Source organism: Penicillium expansum, assembly GCF_000769745.1.
Source record: "Penicillium expansum strain MD-8 chromosome Unknown contig84, whole genome shotgun sequence".
Taxonomy (NCBI): Eukaryota; Fungi; Ascomycota; class Eurotiomycetes; order Eurotiales; family Aspergillaceae; genus Penicillium; species Penicillium expansum.
Window position 1 is genome coordinate 149,391 of NW_015971349.1, and position 19,608 is coordinate 168,998.

General features: G+C 47.7%; 8 protein-coding genes across 8 annotated transcripts; 4 read left to right on the forward strand and 4 right to left on the reverse strand.

The window, feature by feature from the left end:
* Positions 1 to 1,454: 1,454 nt before the first annotated feature.
* Positions 1,455 to 2,240, reverse strand: PEX2_031080 (sterol desaturase family protein; the record flags this gene model as incomplete). Its single annotated transcript, XM_016740383.1, has 1 exon — positions 1,455 to 2,240. One exon carries the CDS (start codon positions 2,238 to 2,240, stop codon positions 1,455 to 1,457), a length of 786 nt encoding a protein of 261 aa, XP_016597555.1.
* A 2,184-nt stretch (positions 2,241 to 4,424) lies between these two features.
* Positions 4,425 to 5,689, forward strand: PEX2_031090 (tyrosinase family protein; the record flags this gene model as incomplete). The annotated part of the gene is made up of 4 exons (XM_016740384.1): positions 4,425 to 4,570; positions 4,622 to 4,747; positions 4,807 to 4,929; positions 4,981 to 5,689. The coding sequence occupies 4 exons, from the start codon at positions 4,425 to 4,427 to the stop codon at positions 5,687 to 5,689; spliced, it is 1,104 nt and encodes a 367-aa protein (XP_016597556.1).
* Positions 5,690 to 6,378: 689 nt separating this feature from the next.
* On the forward strand, positions 6,379 to 7,350 carry PEX2_031100 (putative GPI anchored cell wall protein (Dan4); the record flags this gene model as incomplete). Its single annotated transcript, XM_016740385.1, has 1 exon — positions 6,379 to 7,350. One exon carries the CDS (start codon positions 6,379 to 6,381, stop codon positions 7,348 to 7,350), a length of 972 nt encoding a protein of 323 aa, XP_016597557.1.
* Positions 7,351 to 7,829: 479 nt separating this feature from the next.
* pex4 (putative ubiquitin conjugating enzyme (UbcJ)) lies at positions 7,830 to 8,421 on the reverse strand (the record flags this gene model as incomplete). The annotated part of the gene is made up of 2 exons (XM_016740386.1): positions 7,830 to 8,170; positions 8,250 to 8,421. The coding sequence occupies 2 exons, from the start codon at positions 8,419 to 8,421 to the stop codon at positions 7,830 to 7,832; spliced, it is 513 nt and encodes a 170-aa protein (XP_016597558.1).
* Positions 8,422 to 8,655: 234 nt separating this feature from the next.
* Positions 8,656 to 9,933, forward strand: PEX2_031120 (endonuclease III domain-containing protein; the record flags this gene model as incomplete). The annotated part of the gene is made up of 1 exon (XM_016740387.1): positions 8,656 to 9,933. The coding sequence occupies one exon, from the start codon at positions 8,656 to 8,658 to the stop codon at positions 9,931 to 9,933; it is 1,278 nt and encodes a 425-aa protein (XP_016597559.1).
* Positions 9,934 to 11,100: 1,167 nt separating this feature from the next.
* Positions 11,101 to 13,443, forward strand: PEX2_031130 (Sugar isomerase (SIS); the record flags this gene model as incomplete). Its single annotated transcript, XM_016740388.1, has 6 exons — positions 11,101 to 11,105; positions 11,162 to 11,232; positions 11,292 to 11,501; positions 11,643 to 12,784; positions 12,842 to 13,001; positions 13,061 to 13,443. The coding sequence occupies 6 exons, from the start codon at positions 11,101 to 11,103 to the stop codon at positions 13,441 to 13,443; spliced, it is 1,971 nt and encodes a 656-aa protein (XP_016597560.1).
* Positions 13,444 to 13,845: 402 nt separating this feature from the next.
* Positions 13,846 to 14,313, reverse strand: PEX2_031140 (uncharacterized protein; the record flags this gene model as incomplete). The annotated part of the gene is made up of 1 exon (XM_016740389.1): positions 13,846 to 14,313. One exon carries the CDS (start codon positions 14,311 to 14,313, stop codon positions 13,846 to 13,848), a length of 468 nt encoding a protein of 155 aa, XP_016597561.1.
* A 583-nt stretch (positions 14,314 to 14,896) lies between these two features.
* PEX2_031150 (uncharacterized protein) lies at positions 14,897 to 15,507 on the reverse strand (the record flags this gene model as incomplete). The annotated part of the gene is made up of 2 exons (XM_016740390.1): positions 14,897 to 15,164; positions 15,251 to 15,507. 2 exons carry the CDS (start codon positions 15,505 to 15,507, stop codon positions 14,897 to 14,899), a joined length of 525 nt encoding a protein of 174 aa, XP_016597562.1.
* Between the last annotated feature and the right edge of the window lie 4,101 nt (positions 15,508 to 19,608).

Genomic DNA, 19,608 nt, shown 5'->3' on the forward strand with positions numbered 1-19,608 from the left:
AGAGTGGGAAATAGATGCGCTCAGAGTATTAAAAAGAGAGTGAATGACAGACTGAGAAACGAAAGTGAGGTCAGAAAGAATGAAAAGAGAAAGAAAAATAGCAAGGGATGAAAGGGTTATGAGGCCAAGACCCCTCCCCCAAGCGGCAAAGGGCTGGGCTGTGCTATGCCAAGGTACGGGCAGGGTACGATGTACATTGGCTCTCTGCTTTGTCCTGATCAGCAAGGGTCATTATTACTGTGGATTTTATGTGGGGATGACCCTGAATGACTGATGTCGATTGGATAGATTTGGATATATTATTTATTTATTTTGTTTCTGGTTTTGAATTGTCAGGTCCTTGGTATTCTAACATATGATGGGTACAATGGTACAAATATATGATATACTAGAATTTGTACATATGTACTCCGTATGTGTCACTATATCAAATGTATACATTACTCTAATTCCATACAACATATTCTAAGTTAGATTTATCCTGCTGCCTCCATAAAACCCTGAGTGGACCCTACCTTGGCAATGACGCGCTTTGTATCTGGGCCGATCGCACTTCAGGGGTCTTGTTATGATTCTTCTCCGTACGGAGTACTTTGTAAGGGTCTAAGGGGTCAAGCTATAGGGGTTCAACATCAAACGTGCCCAAGTTCTAGAACCCAATCAAAAGTCCAATTGAATCGTTGACTCTTCTGATTCGCCAAAACACTTTTGTCTCGGCGCCACTAAACCCACCTGCCCATGGGACACTCACTTTCAAACGGTCTATACATAGACCTGAGACACTTGACAGTATGTACAACAATGTCAGATTTGCCATGCAGCAAACTGATCTATTCTTTCTCTACTTTGTACAACGCATCGCTTTGGGATGTTCAAACGTACATGGTACATACGGAATATGAGAACACTACGAAGTACTTTGACCAAATCGACAAATCACGGCACAGAGTACTCTGTAGATCCCGTTGATATGGCCCATAATTCAGAATGTCTCATTCATTCGGTATTCTTGCCATTGTCGACTATAAACTCCATCCACCCCCAAGACCCGACCTATACCCGACAGTCACCAGCTCAGCTGCGTCATGAGCTTATGAGAATATTTTGAGTGTCGAGAGTAACCTTGGCATGAGAGAAACAGCGACCGTAATTGTTTTTCCCTCTGCGATTGTCTGAGCCGGGTATTTATAGTCGGACCTTTTTTTTTCACTGTGCCTTTCCGTGAGTTTGTGTTTATAGCCGAGTGGTCATTCACCGCATTGGTTATTTCTGCCAGACACCCGCAATGGAACATCGTATTCGTGTCTTCGGAGTCCTCGGGACATCTCGTGAGAACAATAAGCAACTGCCGGTACACCATTGGTCGCAACTGCCGTTATTGGCCCTTTAAACAATCTCCAGATTTATTTGCACAATAGAAGCTACCCAAACCAATGACCAACAGCTTCTACATTCTACACAATACGACGCTTCTTCAATTTATCCGTTCCATGCACCCAATCCAACAACCCCAACGATCCATAATTCAAATTGAACTTCTCATGGTGAAGATCATGCGCCCTAGCCCTATGACAAAAGAAATCATAGCCACTATGAACCGTCGCCGTATTTACAAGCTCATAAGCCAAGAACACCCAAAAGGTCACAATGTGGCTCCCCAGCAACTGCGGCGGCAGAGAAATGGGCAATGTATTAGCGACGATGTGCTCAATCGGATGGGCGAACTGCGCCGCCAGTGCGATTGGAGCAGTGAATCGGTGATGTTTCTTATGAATGCGGATGTAGAGGGTGGGTATATGCAGTATCCGGTGGGCGTAGTAGAATAGAGCTTCGCGCATCAACAGGCTGAGCAAGACGTCGCAGAGGATCTCGAATAGGCCTGGTAGGGATTTCTCGATGCGGTATGTTGATTTAAGCCCAGCATAGCTGGCTGCGGACAGCAATGTCAGATGAAGTATAGATGATATGATCTGGTTTTGTACAACGACTAGAAAGCAGCTTGCGATCTCGCGGCAGGTTGGCTGTTTGGGGGCTGGCTGGATTTTGTGGCGCTGGGAGAAGGATGGCGCTATCACTTCCAGGAGCATGTAGCATATTGATGGTAGCCAGAAGGTAAGGACCTGGGCGAGAAGTGTACCCACAAACTCGATTTTCTGAGGCGAGTAGTTGGCCACGATGTGGGCCCAGGACGCCGTGGCTTGGGATAAGACCTGATCCAGAGAGCTTTTTAGGACATCCATGGTGGTTTGCGTATGTGAAGGCTTTGTCTGAGAATTAGCAAGATCTGGGGTCTATTTAAATCTGCATTCTTCTCGTCCGATATATCTGCCTCGGTTAGTTCCCCAGACCCCCAGACCCTTTCCCCCGCAGCGGGCATCGCCGCCAATGATCGCTCTGCTATATGCCATGTGAAAAGGCTTAAAGCTCGGGTATCTGTAATATCTGTAACCTATGCTCACTTACTGGGCTAGCTCAAAGGCAGATGTGAAAGTTTGACCGCCAGAGAAAACAAAAAAAGAGACCGAAACATGCCAAGAGATGGAGGAAATATGAATCCGTGAATAGCTTATGAGCAGGCTGGTAGATAGATAGATAAATAAACACAACAACAACAACAGGAGATAAACCCTGTCAGGTTTGAATGGAGTTCCATGTTCAGTATTCGAAATTAAATATCAAAGCAGCACTGCCAGCTCCTTACAAGACCATCCCTCGATATCCAGTTCACCCACAAAGATGCCCATCACAATCCCCTAAGCTCACAAACGACGTCAAGTATCAACGAGTGGGATCGTCCGGATCCCAGCTAGACGCACGGTGTATTGCATGCAGCAGAGGGGCTAGCCCGATTCCCAACGCCGACTTAGCCGTCTATATCACCTCCCCAGCCTAGTCATCTATTAGGTCTAACATGGTCCATGGCATTCCCGCGAAAGTGATAGACTTGACTGGGGCAGGTCTCGACTTTGCCACGGAATTCGGTGCTCTGAATGATGGTTCTTCATATGGCAAAAGCGTAAAAGCTACTGTTTATATCCAGTCTAGACCGCTGCTTGGCCATGGGCCATATCGGTACTTTTTTCACACTTGCTGCTCTCACCGAGTCAATCGATGGTAGCAGCATTAGTCCATGCATATGACCTAGTGATCGTACGCGAGATTTAGGGGTAGATTGCTAGGATAGGGGGGATCGTTGAAATTTTACGAGAGGGAATCGAATTGGTTCTCCTTTCGGGATTTGGTAGTATTGGGTTGCTGGGGTAGTGGCAGGGTTTGTTGTGGGCTCATCCTTTAATTGTTATCACACGGTTACATGGGTTGTTGAAGCTACGCCTGTACCTCATTAACGTGGACAGGAGCTATGCAATTATAATCAATTATCTCTGCATTGTAGTATGAATGACTTTGCTTCCCGTGATATATATCGAGCATGTCAACACGAGCATTGTCATTGCCAACCGAATCAACTACCTTTGATTTTCAAAACCCATGTGATAATAGTTTGTGATATCTGCAACGTGATGGACCTAGCAAGCTTAGATACTTCCTACAACATGTAGACCAATGCATGTTTCACACACTTCCTGTGGACTTATAATTGTGGAGAGAACCGGTCTAACGCAGTACGGCGTAGTTCCTACTACAACGTACCTCGGTCCAGGTGAATTAACACTTGAAGTTGACCTTACAAGAGATGGGAAATGGCTATCGCTTGATGAGTGAATAATGTAATGTTATTAACTCATGCGAGTACTCGCTTATGTAGGTACGATGTACGTCGTCGGTCGCTTATGAACATAATCAAACTCTTCCCCGGGGGGCTGTTGGCGCCATTGGCCATGATCCTGCAGATGGTTCCATAACAAATGGAGCTATAATTTCAAGATCGACTAGAACACCCCTCTCCCCCACCGCTCAAATACGGGGCCAAGTACGGAGTTTGTACATCAAATCCTAGGTTCGTCTAGGTACAACGTATATTGTAGATATAGCCGATGAACCACCTCCTGAACAAATAAAATAGTTGGATTGGAGCTCTGCGTCGCTAAGCTTTGGGGATGGTTTACTATTAGCTCTGGAGAACCCCTAACGCCCCATGTCATGCAGGGGAAAAAGTGTACCGCCGCCAATAGAGTATGACGGAGGCACTTGGACCCCTGTAAAGTGACAGCTCACACACTGACAGGCCTGGAACCTGCATAACCAAGTTTTATTCGGAGTTTACCAAAATAGGCTAATCTAAAATGGTCCGTCTACTTACAGATCATACAAGGGATGCTATCAGGGTTTATTGGCTCAATGATGGTTGATGGTGGGGTGGCGAGGGTACTTATAAACAGTGTTCATGGACCAGGCAGAGAGGGATTCCGTGGGAATTTTATTAGCTGCCGCAGGTTAGAATATATTTTATTGGGATTGATAGGATGGTTGGCTTTTATAAGTCTTTCTTGGTCGTTGCGTTGGGGGTTTTGGGTTCGGCAGCCGATTCCTCCTTATTTGATATCAACATCGACATTGCCTTGACCGAGCGATTGTGTGGAAAGCATAACACTGCTGTGCGGAAGGAATGGTTTGTAATTCCTGATTTTCCTAGGTTCAATTGAGAACTAACATATAATAGGGGAGAGTTGAAGAAAGCTGAGCGGATCGACTATATTGATGCGGTGTTGTGTATGCAAGGGAAGCCTCAGCAACTTCCAAGAGAAGAGTACCCGGGAGTGCAGAACCGGCTTGACGATTTTGTGGCGTAAGTTCTCTATAGCTTCTTTCTAGATGCTAAGGACCGAGTACTGACATATCATATAGTACCCATGTCAACTACACACTCAATGTCCACCTTAGTGGTCTGTTCCTCCCGTGGCACCGTCACTTCCTCTGGCTTTGGGAGACAGCCTTGCGAGACGAGTGTGGCTACTCTGGAAATCTGCCGTAAGTACCATTCACTGACTACGACCCCTAATCCATAATAACACGAACCAGGTACTGGAACTGGCCATTGTGGTCAGAGAATCTAAAAGCCAGCCCTCTCTTCGACTGCAGCGAAAGCTCCCTCTCCGGCGACGGCAATTACAACCCAGGCGAACAAAGCCTCTCCGGCGGCGCAGTAACCATCCCACGAGGATCGGGCGGCGGCTGCGTGCGATGCGGACCCTTCAAAGACATGCAAATCCACATGGGACCCTTCGACCGCAATATTGCCTCATTCGACAAACTCCCCGCCCCAGGCTTCGACTACAACCCGCGCTGTTTCAACCGCAGTCTAAATAATTTCGTCAGCAGCAACTACGACAACGAAACCATTGTCGATCGACTCCTGGCCGCGACAAACATCTCCGATTTCCAGACCGTCATGGACTACTGGCCCGCGCGGCCGGGTGGGGTGCTGGGCGTGCATGGCGGCGGACATTTCAGCCTCGGAGCCACACTCCAAGACCTCTTCACGTCGCCGCAAGACCCGGCTTTTATGCTGCACCATGGGATGATCGATCGGTTGTGGAGTATGTGGCAGGCCAAGGATGAGGACCATCGTCGGTTTGCACTCAATGGTACGAATAGGCTGTCTAATCCGCCGGGTGCGCCGCTTGTCACGGTTGACATGGTGATGGAATTTGGTGTCCTTGATCGGCCCAGACGGGTCGGCGATGTTATGGATCCGACTAAAAAGCACTATTGTTATTCGTATAGCTGAGTGACCTCGGGAGTGACTATGGAAGGTGTGACCGGGCGAGTTTGGGATAATCATACCAACAATTATTAATGTGCAATATATAAAATATATAACATATACCCATAGGAGTTCCAGGGGAAGAGAACCCCCTTTTCGAAATTTCCCAATGGAGTAAAAAAACAATAATCCATGACAACATGACTCTGGGCTATTCTTGTTCCCAAGGTTACTATTGTTAGCCCTGAGACCCCACCAATGATAGGAGATAATGAAATTTCTTACTTTTTGTAATTCGTGGCACAGTTCCTCTTATACGAAGTACTCCATGCATGTTATACATATTATACACAAATATAGACATTATCTAAAATAGTTCACCTCGGTATATATCAAGCCTTGGTTTTGGGCCGATCCGAGACATTTGAGTGGCCGTAAAAATTCAGCCACGCCGATGATTCTCGGGATTATCATTCACTAGTGCGAAAAATCAAGAAAGATATCCCCCAAAAAAAAGAGAGAGAGAAAGAAAAAAAATAAAAAGATTATAGAATAACATTGAAATATTGCCACTCTGGGCCTTGCATGGTTCCTTCCAGTCATCTTCTCTTTAATAATCTCACCTGCTTTGTTGTTCTTTCTCCCCTCTCTTCATCGTCTTACCCAACTCTCTCCACCTTATCAGCAGATCTGTCGATCTTCAACCGCCCATAATGCTGCGTATCAGCTTTCTTCAATTGCTCTTTGTGACACTTCTCGCTCTGTCTGCGATCTTCGCAGTAGAGGCGGTGCCCGGGACCTCGAAAAGTGAGTCTCTCCAAGAAGGGCCTGCCGACATTAAGGCAGTCAAGCTCCATGATGCTCTGCATGCTCTCTCCGCCAAATTTCGTCATGGAATCTTCCCGACTGACCTTCAAGCCGCTGAGGCTCTGCAAGCTGAAGAACCCACCATTGCCAGCCTTGTCAAGCTCGCCAAGCGCCAGGATAATGTCACTGCCAGCCCTGATGCAACCTCAGCCTCAGTTCCTACTGTGACTACTACTAGCACCGAATCAACCTCTGAGCCCACCACCACCTCAGCTGCTGAGACCACTCAAACCAGCCAGACCAGTGAGACCACCTCGGCTTCTACCACTGAGTCGACTACCAGCGCTCAGCCAACCGTCACCTCGGCCAGCTCTACCAGCTCTAGCAGCGAGACCAGCGCCAGTGAGACCAGCTCTACTAGCTCTACCAGCTCTGCACCTGTCACCACCGAGACCTCCACCACAGTCTCGACCGAGACCACTGCTCAGCCGACCACTACCACCACTACGTCTTCGACTGCCCAGACGACTCAAGTCGAGACCACCAGTGTTCCCTCGACCCTGTCGACTGCCCGGAGCACTTCGTCCACCTCGACTACCTCAACCACCAGCCAGCAATCGACTACCTCTGCCCAGACCACCGAGCACACCAGCCTGAGCACTTCCACCTTCAAGAGCACGACCACCATGCCCGATGGCAGCCTGAGCACCATCACCTCTATTACGGTGATCACCCCATCGGCAACCGGCAAAGCCTCAGCCGCCACCACTGCGGGCAAGCCCGGTCTGCAGACTAACGCTGCCGCGCTGCCTACCGGCATGGCCCGTGAGGTTTTCGTCATGGTCGGCGGCGCCGTCGTGGTCGCAATGGCTCTGTAATGGATGATCGGTTTTTGCCTCATCGCCTGCTTGCATTTTTATCTTTTTGAACGGCGTTTTTAAGCAACATCGCATTGGCTCTGCATCTTCATGACATTCGTCATTGTACTATCTTTCCGCACGACCCGTGATGACCCTACTCATGTCTCTCCTTATCTCTTGGGCGTTCAATGGCTGGCATTCATTATCTGCCTCGTTTGGCCTTTTGTTTCTCGCGTTTTAACAGCGGTCTCGAACATTTACAGCGCCCAGCACACGCTAATATTCCATGTGATTAACTTTTAGTGCATGTTCAATCTTCATTTTGAAGATAATGCAAAAATTGCGCTCCGGTATCAAATTTATTAGCTTATAGACGGTAGAGATTCGTTGATTCGTAGATGTAGTAGATGTAAAGTATCCGAGATGATTGGAATGTGCACAGGGGTATGTATGGTATGTGTGCTCCGAATGTCTGAGCTGGTTCCGAGGAACTATCGTTATCGTTCGGGATTCTGACCTTCCTCCCACTGCTCCTCCTCCATCCAGTACCGGATAACGCTCTCCCAACCAGCAATATCCTCGTTGCGTAGTAGAACCGCGATGTCAACATTCAGCGGGGAATCCGGATTCGGATAGCTCAACAGCCACTGAAGAGCCTTGAGTGTGCCTGCGAGACCACCAGCCCCAGCCGGCGACCATTCTTCTTTCAAGAGCGACAAACAGACATTGCCCGTCTCAAAGTCGATATTCGGGTGCACAATCTTAGTTGTGAAGTGGATGATCGGTGGCGCAAGAGGGTAGTTTGGGGGGACTTCAATATTAAGGTGCCAACGTCCACCTGTTGTCGCGTTAGATTGACTCAAATACACCCGGCGGAGGAGTTGACTTTGTGGACTTTGTGGACTTTGTGGACTTACCCTCGTACAGCGATCCTTCTGGGCCCTTTAATACAGCTTCCCAGTGTAGTAGGTCGTCATGATCGATGGGTCTTAGGTACAGTGATGTTTCATTTTCCCCTTCCTTCCTGGCAGCCTTCAGCTCTTTCATGAGCCTTGGTATTGTGAGAGAACTAAATTCCTGAGACTCCATGTTGAATGTGGTAGATTGTATACAATATACAATAGTTGTAATTGAGATGTGAAGTTGAAGTCCGCCCCCTCACGGAGTTGGGTCAGGCGGCAATGCGATCGCCGAGGTTGGGGAAATTCCGCTCGGCCCACCCATGGATCGATCATCCTCTCACGTGAAATTGATTTCCAACCTCCTCGCCTAGTCCCGAGGTCATTTTCTTGCATTTGTTTGTTCGATCGCTGTTAATTTGTCATGCGCACTTCTCGCACTTCAAGGGACACCGCGAAGGTGCTGCAAGCACTGTCGCCCCCTATCGGACGACAAACGCGCAACTCCAATGTGAGCGCGTTGAAAAGTTTCAGCTATAATGCAGATGCAACTCCCATCATCAAGACGGAGTCAGAAGATGTCTCAATACCACCTAGTCTGTCCGTTGTCAAAAGCGATGATGAATCTTCCCTCTCCGAACTCTCTGAGGCCGACACGGCGGACATCGAAGACCTCCTTGAACCACCATCGAAGCGCCAAAAGCGCAACGCGAGCCCTATGAACCCGCGAGTCCTCAAGCGGAGCGCAACTTCCCGCACACCACAAAAGGTCATAGTGAAGGATGAACCCGACCAGAAACCAATACCGGCACCCAAACAAAGACGACTCCCGGCCCGGACAACCCGCGACATCGATGGCTCGGTCAAGGTCGAGCCCCCGTCCAACTGGGAGACGATGTACGAGATCGTGAAAAAGATGAGGGCAGCCAACCCGACTGCACCGGTAGATACAATGGGCTGCTCGGAGCTATACTGGCGCGCGTCATCACCAATAGATCGTCGGTTCCAGACTCTCATCGCATTGATGCTCTCATCCCAGACGAAAGACACAGTCACGGCAGTAGCGATGCAACGTCTCCATACTGAGCTCGGGGATGGCAACACAACGGCTCAAGATGTCAAAATCAAACAAGAAGATGACGATTCAAAACCCGTCGACAGTACCCTCAACCTAACCAACATCTTAGCTGTGGACCCAACGCGACTAAACGAACTAATCCGCACAGTCGGCTTCCACAACAACAAAACAAAATACATCAAAGCCACGGCGCTGATCCTGCGAGACCAGCATGGCGGGGATATCCCCTCGACTCCAGAGGGCCTCATGGCGCTTCCCGGCGTCGGACCCAAAATGGCTTACCTCTGTCTGAGCGCGGCGTGGGGTAAACACTTGGGGATCGGTGTTGATGTGCATGTTCATCGCATTACCAATCTTTGGGGATGGAATAAAACTAAAACACCCGAGGAGACGAGGAAAGCGCTCCAATCGTGGTTGCCGCACGACAAGTGGCACGAGATCAACAAGTTACTTGTTGGGCTTGGGCAGACGGCTTGTTTGCCTGTTAAGCGCCGCTGTGGGGACTGTGATCTGGCTGGCTTGAGGCTCTGTAAGAGTGAGATTAAGGGACTTAAGCCGACGATGCTGAAGGCTAAGAAAAGTCCTGAAATTGATGAGCCCAAGGTTAAGATTGAGGCTCTTTGATTGGGACTTGGCTGCTTTGGATTACTGGTTCAATTTATACATTTCATCCCTCTCTAGACGGGAGAAGGTGGTGCCGGTGTACTACCCGCTTGATACGTTTCCCTAATGATCTAATATAATTAATCTTCGTCGAATTGACCGAGCCTCTGGAAATGTGGTTTTGAATCAGAATTATTGCATAGCGCACGGACCAAACACCGCTAATCTTTCTTTGATGCGACCTCCAAGACTCCTTTGTTGTAAGGTTGTGCACACTTGGGCAACCACTGGCTGGAGGTGCTCTATTCCTGAATCATCGTTGCCGCCGTTGGCCCCCAGGTACAATTCTCGGCACTTCGCTGTCGCCTACCACAGGCCACAATATCCAGACGGCAAATGAAATCTGTTATTCTACCGACCTCGGGACCAAGGACGGGGCTGAGCAAGTCTCGTTCTCTCTGACTCTTTGGGTTAAATGGCCTGCTGCCAGAAATATAAGCAATGCCCCATCCTCACCCGCGGGTGTAGGCTTGCTTGAATGGCATTCTGTATTCGCACGCTCAGTCTACAGGACTGTCGCGAACAACTTCCCCCAAGAATTATTACGAGCCTTTCATTTCGGCTCCGAGGACGTACAACTACAAGATCTGCTAAGAACTAAGGACTTTGATCCCCGAGATATGGCTTACCATGGCCTATTGCAGACGGCCGCCTTTTGGTGAAGCTCATGGAAGAAGGAAACCTCACTTATTTGGAGAAGATGAGGGTAAAGGGTCTATATAGAGGTATAACAGATGCTATCTTTTATGGCGGCCATTGTGGGTACAGTTGATTTATTTTGTAATAAGGAACCCAGAATAACGTAAGGTACAGATTGTACCTATAAATTACCTCAGTTACTGACCTATATACGTATATTATACATTGCTAAATCTAGGACGGACTCCGGTTAGAATGCCGCACCACCTACCTATTATCCTTATCATTGCCATCCATATCGAGGCCACAAAGAATTAACTAGTATTTAGTGCTTCTAGTATATTCCCTTTAAAATCGCCACTTGTGCCCCTAAAACCACTTCTACCCCCCAAAGCACCCCGTTCACAACTACGCGCTCGTTCTGGAACCTTTCTCGGCTCTATCCTTTCTCATTCATTACCTTCGCTTTTTAGTGAGCAAGGAGCAGCCATGTGGTAAGTGGGCAAGATTGGCAATCGTGCTCGTCTTAGGGAGTCGCTGATCAAGGCAGTGGAATCTTCGGCTACGTGAATTATCTCGTTGAGAAGAACCGAAAGGATATTCTTGACACACTTCTCAATGGTACAATAGATAGCTTGAAACTCCCCACTTAGCCTTCGTTACTAAACATGAAAACAAAGGTCTTTCAAGCCTGGATTACCGTGGCTACGATTCAGCTGGACTTGCAATCGACGGTGACAAGAAGAAGGAAACTTTCATCTACAAGGAAGTCGGCAAGGTCGCAGGGCTGAAGAAGCTTGTCGCCGAGGAGAAGCCCAATCCCACCAAAGTCTTTGAATCGCACGCTGGCATTGCACACACTCGTTGGGCGACTCACGGCTCCCTGTCGCGTACGAACTGCCACCCCCATAGGTATACATTCAGCCTTGCAGATCTGTAGTGCAAAGCTATATAATCAATGCCATTGGTCTAGGTCCGATCCGGAGTCGGAGTTCGTCGTTGTCCACAATGGTATCACCACAAATTACAAGGATTTGAGGGGCTCCTCGTGGGAAAAGGCTTCAAATTCGAAACCGAGACCGATACAGAAGCCATTGCGAAGTTGGCTAAGTACATCTACGATAAGAACCCAACAATTGAATTCAGCACCCTTGCCAAGGCTGTTACCCGGGAACTCGAGGGCGCCTTTGGGCTACTTATCAAATCATCCCACTACCCTCATGAGATTATCGCTGCTCGTAAGGGCTCGCCGTTGGCTATCGGTATCCGGACCCAGGGCAAGATGAAGGTTGATTTCGTTGATGTCGAGACCGGTGACGAGACTATCTTACCCGCCGAGACTATATCCCAAAACGAAGCAATCAAAAAGCCTCATGGGTTAAGCCTAAGCAGCGCTAGTTCTGGTAACATCCTCGCGCCCCCAGACAAGAACATCCTTCATCGTTCGCAATCGAGGGCGTTTCTATCGGATAACGGCCTGCCAATACCGATAGAGTTCTTCTTGTCATCCGATCCTGCTGCGGTGGTTGAATATACGAAGAAGGTTTTGTACCTTGAGGATGATGATATTGCTCACATTCACGACGGTCAGCTTAATATTCACCGTATATCTAAGGACATTGGCACCTCGAATGTCCGTACTATTCAAACACTCGAGCTTGAACTGCAAGAGATGATGAAGGGTAACTTCGACTACTTTATGCAAAAGGAGATCTTTGAACAACCAGAATCCGTTATTAACGCGATGCGTGGCCGTCTTAACGCCAAGAATTCGACCGTGACACTTGGTGGTTTGAGACAATACATCCCAACTATTAGACGTTCTCGCAGAATCGTCTTTATTGCATGCGGTACCTCTTACCACTCCTGTGTCGCAGTCCACGGCATCTTCGAGGAGTTGGCTGAGACTCCAATTGCTGTCGAACTAGCTTCAGCTTTCCTAGACAGACAAGCTCCTGTATTCCGCGATGATACCTGTGTTTTTGTCTCTCAGTCTGGTGAGACTGCAGACTCTCTTATGGCTCTACGCTACTGCCTTGGGCGGGGTGCTATTACCGTGGGTATCGTGAATGTCGTTGGGTCCTCAATCTCCATCTTGACTCACTGCGGTGTCCATATCAACGCCGGTCCCGAGATCGGTGTCGCATCAACCAAGGCATATACTTCCCAAGTGGTCTGAATGGTTATGTTTGCCTTGGCGCTTAGTGAAGACCGCTCAAGCAAGACCCAGCGCCGTATTGATATCATGGAGGGCCTTACTAAGATCTCCGAGCAGATCAAGGAGGTTCTGAAGCTTGACCAGGAGATCAAGAGACTGTGCATGAAGTTCAAGGACCAAAAGAGTTTGCTACTCCTCGGTCGTGGTAATCAGCACGCTACTGCTCTTGAAGGTAAATTTCAATCTTCCACTAAAAGCTCTTTAGGATGATAGATGCTAACTATTCTGTAGGTGCTCTTAAGATAAAGGAAATCTCCTATCTCCACTGTGAAGCCGTGATGTCCGGTGAACTTAAGCACGGTGTTCTGGCTCTGGTTGATGAGGCATTGCCTCTTATTATGATTCTAACCCGAGATGATAACTTCTCTAAGTCGCTTAACGCCTACAACCAGGTTGTTGCGCGTAACGGCCGACCCATAGTTATCTGTAATACCGGCGACCCCGAGTTCCCTAGTGACAAGACCGATAGGATCGAGGTCCCTCGCACCGTTGATGCTCTTCAGGGTCTGCTCAACGTGATTCCCTTACAGCTTATGGCCTATTGGCTTGCTGTAGCCGAGGGGCTAAATGTTGACTTCCCAAGGAACTTGGCTAAGTCTGTCACTGTGGAGTAGAGCAATAGATCAACTCATGAAAATGGTTATGATAAATGACATAGAGTATAAGAATACTACTAGATCTATTGTAGCTTGCATGGACGCTCACATCACTTCCGTATCATCCACTGGGATTGACGTTGCATTTTAAGTAATATTGACCTTTCCATTGGCACCTCAAATATATCAGTTTACTAGATACTTCAACTATGAATCAAAACGCCCAAGCTATCGGATCTCTTGACGTCTTCCATATGAAGGAAAAAGTAAGAGTAGAGAAGAGCATTAGCATTAGCCAATTGCTTCACACGCGCGAATCACTCCCTGGGCGAATCGGCCTTTCAGACGAAGACAGAACGGAGATAATTTACGCTCACCTGGCCAGATGTAACTAAAAGGACTCATTTATTTATTTATCCATCAAACCAAGCCACCACTCTCTGAAATCGCGCCGAAAAGGAGACCCAGCTCTTCAGCCCGACAATACGCCTCATCAACCTCCTCCTGGTAGAGCTGAAGACTTCTCTTCCTCTGCACCGTATCCTTTTCTCCCGCTCTCGCCATAGGCTGCGACTCTTTCTCCGACGCAGGCCACTCAATCGGCTGCACCAAGACGGCGGGGCGGCTGCGGCCCGTGCCGCAGATCAAGGCGGTCGCGATCTGAGGATGCTGCTCGATGACCGTCTCGTAGGGGATGGTGTTGAGTTTCTTCGCATCCGCCATAACGACCACATCATCAATACGGCCCGAAGAGCGCCACCACCCGGGCATGGAGAGATGCTCGATATAAAGATCGCGCATTTCATAGGTCTCCACGTCCAGCAACGTGAAGAACACACTCTGGAAGCGCTCCTTAGTCTTATCCCGCAAATGCACGAGCTCGTACATAGAGCTCCGCAAAGCCCATAAAGCCCATATCCCAGCCCAACTCAACCCACAAATAGGTTGGGTTTTGGGCCTGGCCTCGGGCCCACCGATGGGCTTTTAATGGGGGCCCAATAGGCCCCAAACAGTACAAATATGCCGAGAATTCAGAAGTTGAACCCCCGTTTAGGGATTTTAAAATTACCCTTCGTTTTACCCCCGTTTCTAGGCCTTAGTCTAAAGGTAATATTTTATTGGTTTAAATCTTTTAGAATCAATTACTAGTTATTTCTCTATATCACGTTTAAAAACGCGAGAAAAAGTGTTTTTTAGATAATTTATAAATTACAGAGGTTCGCTTAGAAAGTAGTAGTAGTACTCCTATATCAATCTAAAATATATATCTTGTCAAAATATACATTTTTTACGGTATCTCGACCTCTATTTAGCGGATTTTATTTAAATTTAAAATATATACTTATATAGCTGTAAATATTATGAATTCATAAACTTTAAGCTCTATATAATAAGTAGAAGGTTAGAATACGGCGATTACAAGATACTGGGCAAACCCCCCTTGATGGGCTTTAATGGGCTTTGCGGAACACTACTCGTACATATTATCTGCGTAGTGACGAAGCTCGTATCCTGGATTCTCGTTGTAGCGGTAATAGTTCCACATATCGGGCGGGGGGATCTCGCCAGGCAGGATCCCCGTTTCAGTAGATGCTATGCCACCAAAGAGTCGGGTGCGTTTTGAGATGACCTCTCCGGCATCTGTGGGCAGGATACCACCGGAGTAGGACACGTTGTGGAGGAGGGGTAGGGTTTCAAGGAAAGCTGGCTCACGCGATATATCGATCAGCACGGAGGGGCTATACTGGGCTGTTTGCACGTTGGCGGTGAGGTGCAGGTAATTTGCGTCCTCGCCGCGCAAGGGCCATTCGGCCGGTATCACGACGGGTTGTCGCCGAGGGAGGGGAAGAGTTGGAAGGCGTCGTGCGCAGCGGCAGAGCCTTGCTTGAGGGTTAGGATCTTTAGCGTGCCGGTTGAGCCCGAGGAGTGTAGAACTACGTAGGGGTCTTTGCGGGCTTCTTCAAAGGTTTTGGTGTAGGGGTAGGGCTCGACTGGCAAGTTGGATAGGAAGTAATCCAGCTCTGGCAGGGTGTATCTGTTCATTTGGCGTCGCTCGAGCATGGCTTCTGTCGTTTCGGTCATCTTTTCGGGTGTGAAGAGGATCGTGCAGTTCAGCTTTTTGAGGAGGGCCACTTGAACTTCTGGATGGTTGCGTGGGGAACTATAGAATATCTAAATTGCAACATGTTAGCATTAGATTGATTCGGATTGAACACGGGAGAGGAAGGGAGTATCATGCGCGATGTTCTCATAGATGTCCTATAGATGTCCTAGTGCTGTACCTTCTAGCCGGCTTCGATTGATCCTAGGGTTAGGATGGGGTGTCGAATGTCCATCAGAGACATGTAAGTCGCGATAGGGGGAAAGTCCATACCTTTGCCAAGTATCTTCTCGATTCACCAGGCTGAGCGGTTGACCGCTTGTACAATCTCCCCGTACGTGATCTCTCTCTAGCCATCGGTGACTTTCGCTCCTGCCGGGATGGATATAAAAGGCTTCTAGGGACTCGAGGCCGCCAGGTCATCAATGATATTGGTCAGAAGCCTCTGCCCATGGACTTGCTTTGCTTTTAGGATTGCGTCAACCATTTTGAAATCTTATGGAGATGCTAAAGCAGAGAGAAGGAGATAATGATTAAAGTGGGTGGTCTTTCTTGATAGAAAAGAACAGACAGCTACGTTTATACAGAGTATCTTGAACATGGGTTGTGTTGAAGTTATGAACACTTATTTGTACAATCATAACAAGATTTTTAGGTGAAGACATTGGGATCATGAATCTCGTTTGACAATTCTATTAAAACTCTACCATTGTTAACAATCTGTTAAAATATATTGATATTTAAAACAATTTGTTATAACTAGAGCAGAACAGGGTACTACCCCTTGTATGACGCCACTTTGGATGATAATGACCTACAGCAGCCCGGAACGCCGAGGGAGGATTTTATTTGCTGAAACCAGTAGAAACCATTAGACGAAAAGAGAGGTTAAAAGTGATAATTCAGAGGTGATCCCGAGATACATCCCTGTAATCTCAGGATCTTAGAATCTGACAGATAACATTGAGATAGAAGCTTTGCGCCGAGACCGAGGGAACGCCGACAGGGGTCCGTGCTGTCCATCGGTGCGGTTCGAGCCGTCCCACAGAGCGGGTCGAGATTGCTAAAAGTATATCGACCAAATACTACCATATTGTTATGAACCCGGATTTCTGTCAAAATATCAAAAGTGGCAAAGGTACCGAATCCCAGTCGCACCTCAGCTGGTAATCGGAACAGTCTACTCCGTATGATGATGTGATGATGTGTTTAATTATAGTTCGATGTAGTTTCCTCTAGTCAATTTGGGCGCTATGCGGACTTCTTCAGCTATGTACAGGCGGTACCATTGTTGTATGTGGAGACCGTGTAGGTTACAATTCTGTGCTACTCCACTGGGGAAAACGCGGCTTCCGTGGAAAACAGGGAAAAACCATGAGAAACCTAGACCATACTCGATATAGAAATACACGAAGGGAGGCGTTCCGTATATAGGAACTGTGCCCTACGGTTATCCTCTGATCTCTTCTATGTACTAGGCTTGAAACAAAAGATACCCCTCCTTCACTGTGGTCGAGTTTAATGCTAAGACGAGCCCGGAAAGGAACTTTGATGGCTGTAGGATTCGAACCTACTATATCTTGCATATAGCTGTGGGTAGGGTCCCAATCATACCGGATAGCTCTTTGATGCATACTAGGTGATCTACTACTACGACCAGCCAGCCACCCACTCTACTCCGTATGTCGGAGCGTGATAAGGGGTTTAGATTGGGCAAAAATTGTAACTAGGTAGAAACGGCTTACGATACAATCTCATAGAGTGACAGGAAATACGTAAGTAGTTGCACCCTTGGCCCCATCTAGTTCACAGCCAACACCACTTTCCTAAAGCGTGTAGTATCTATGAATGGTTTACCCTTAAACAATATACGAAGCTGCGTTTTCGCGAGCAAAAGGCTGTATTCTTCTCCTCTATACCTCCAAAACTAGTCTAGTCCTTTTATATATGCCGCACCCATATTAATACCAGAGATTATTATGATATAAGTATTATTTTAAAAAAAAGTTGGCAGAATAATATATAATAAAAGGGATGTACAACATAGGTAGGGAGGGTCTGCATTTACGTTATTTATGTCCACTGTGACGTATTTTCATATTGCAGGGCTGTACGGAATAGTAAAACCTCTCTCAACCTCCACCTACATCTATATCAATAGAAACACGCCTGGTGTTCTTCACCATCAATTGATACATGCAATTATTTTAAATGTTTCTTACGACTAGAAAATAAATCTAACTATATGATTTATATACCTACCTGAGATCTAGATACTAGTAAATATTGCACTCGGCATCTAGATGCCGACATAATCTTACTGAGGGGATATTAGGATAAGGAAAGTTGTTACAATTATTAATTGATTCCTGTTAATGAAAACGCACGGTACTTTCGTCAGATAATAGCTCAATTTGTTAAATCTTGAAGCACTAGCTGCGACAAGGGCCGGAAGCCTTGTACTAGAGTTGCTGACTTAGTGGGCCGCATATACGCACTTAATAATCTGGATAGCTGAGGGGTTGTATTTGGACGTGTATCTGGGTTTTTGTCAACACGTGTATGCAAAATGCATTGTGATGGGGCCAAACATAATGATTGATGGGAGGAGGAGGAGGAGGAGGAGGAGGAGGAGGAGGAAGCAGCGGCTTGACGTAATATATGGCAGGGGGTGTTGTGTATATAACACCCCGATGCTCGCACCTTGAGAACATAAATAGTCTCCATCTGCTGAGGATCAGCCTCCTCTATCTTCATTTATCTTCACCTAGGCCTCATCAATATGGACACCTCCTCAAATATTACCGAATTTGCTGCAGCTCATGCGGAGAGGCAGATAACTTTGAGTGCCATTGATTATTTCCAAGACACTCGTATCTTCTATACCCTTGCCGCTGTTGCTCTTGCTGCTACCATCCTAAGCCGATTTGAGGGCGGACGCAAAGCCTTTGAGCGTATCTACTGGTTTTTCAATAGCCTACTTGGCGGAGCCCCTCATACTATCTTCATCGCCGGTCCTCGTGGTCTCCCCATTGTTGGAAACCTACTCCAAGTAAGTCTCTTTCATGAGCTTCCGGAATTGGTTCATCTGATCAATGTCTATAGATGCGAAATGGTCATATCCAAATGATCACCGAATGGACCAAAAAGTATGGTGATGTGATCCGTCTCTCCCTTGGTGAGCGTGAGGCAGTAAGTTGTCCATTGTCTTGATATAGTTGGAGAAAGAAATTGGATTTGACACAGTATTTTGCAGGTTTTCATCAACAGCCACAAGGCTCTCGCCCAGACGGTGGTCCAGCAAGGTCCCGCCTATCAGTCACGTCCGACCTTCAAGCTCTTCCATGGCGACTATGCATCCTCTGGTATCTGGACTGTCGGCAGTAAGTGTTGCTCAATCTGTAAATTTGACCGTAAGGCTCACCCGTTACTCTCCACAGCTTCGCCCTACAGCAACCGCCTCGTTCGCACCCGCAAAGCGCTTTCTTCTCAAATTGCCCCTCGGCTCCTCCCAATCTACACTCCCGTCATTCACCCCAAGCTCAAGAAGCTCCTTGGCGACGTGTTAGAGATGAGCCAGGGTCCAGCAATCGATGTGGCCGACAGGCTTCACCGTTTTGGTACCGGACAGGTCTCTGAGCAGCTCATGGGCCAAGCCCTTGGTGATGACCTTGTGGGAAGGATCGCTGAGAATGAGACTAACATTTGTGAGTACTTTCGATATTCATTCCAGGTAAAAATTCTGTCGCACGGCTAAAACTTACGCTCTTGCCTAGTCCGTCAACGCACCATTGGCTCACCCCTTCGTGACTATATCACTCTCTGGCGGATGGCCCTGTCGACCCGCTGCAAGATCGGCCGAATTCTCGGTATTAAGTCGTGGGCTCTGGATGAGAAGGCGGAGAAGGCCCGGGAGTACCGCAGTTTGCAACAGGAATATATCAACCAGATGCTCGGTAGCCTGAAGGACCGCATCGCAGCCGGCGACAAAACTCCCTCTATCCTCGGCAACATCCTCCGTCAGAATCTTTTGACAGAAGAAGAGGTTCACCTGGCTTCTTACACCGGCAGTATGCCCCCCC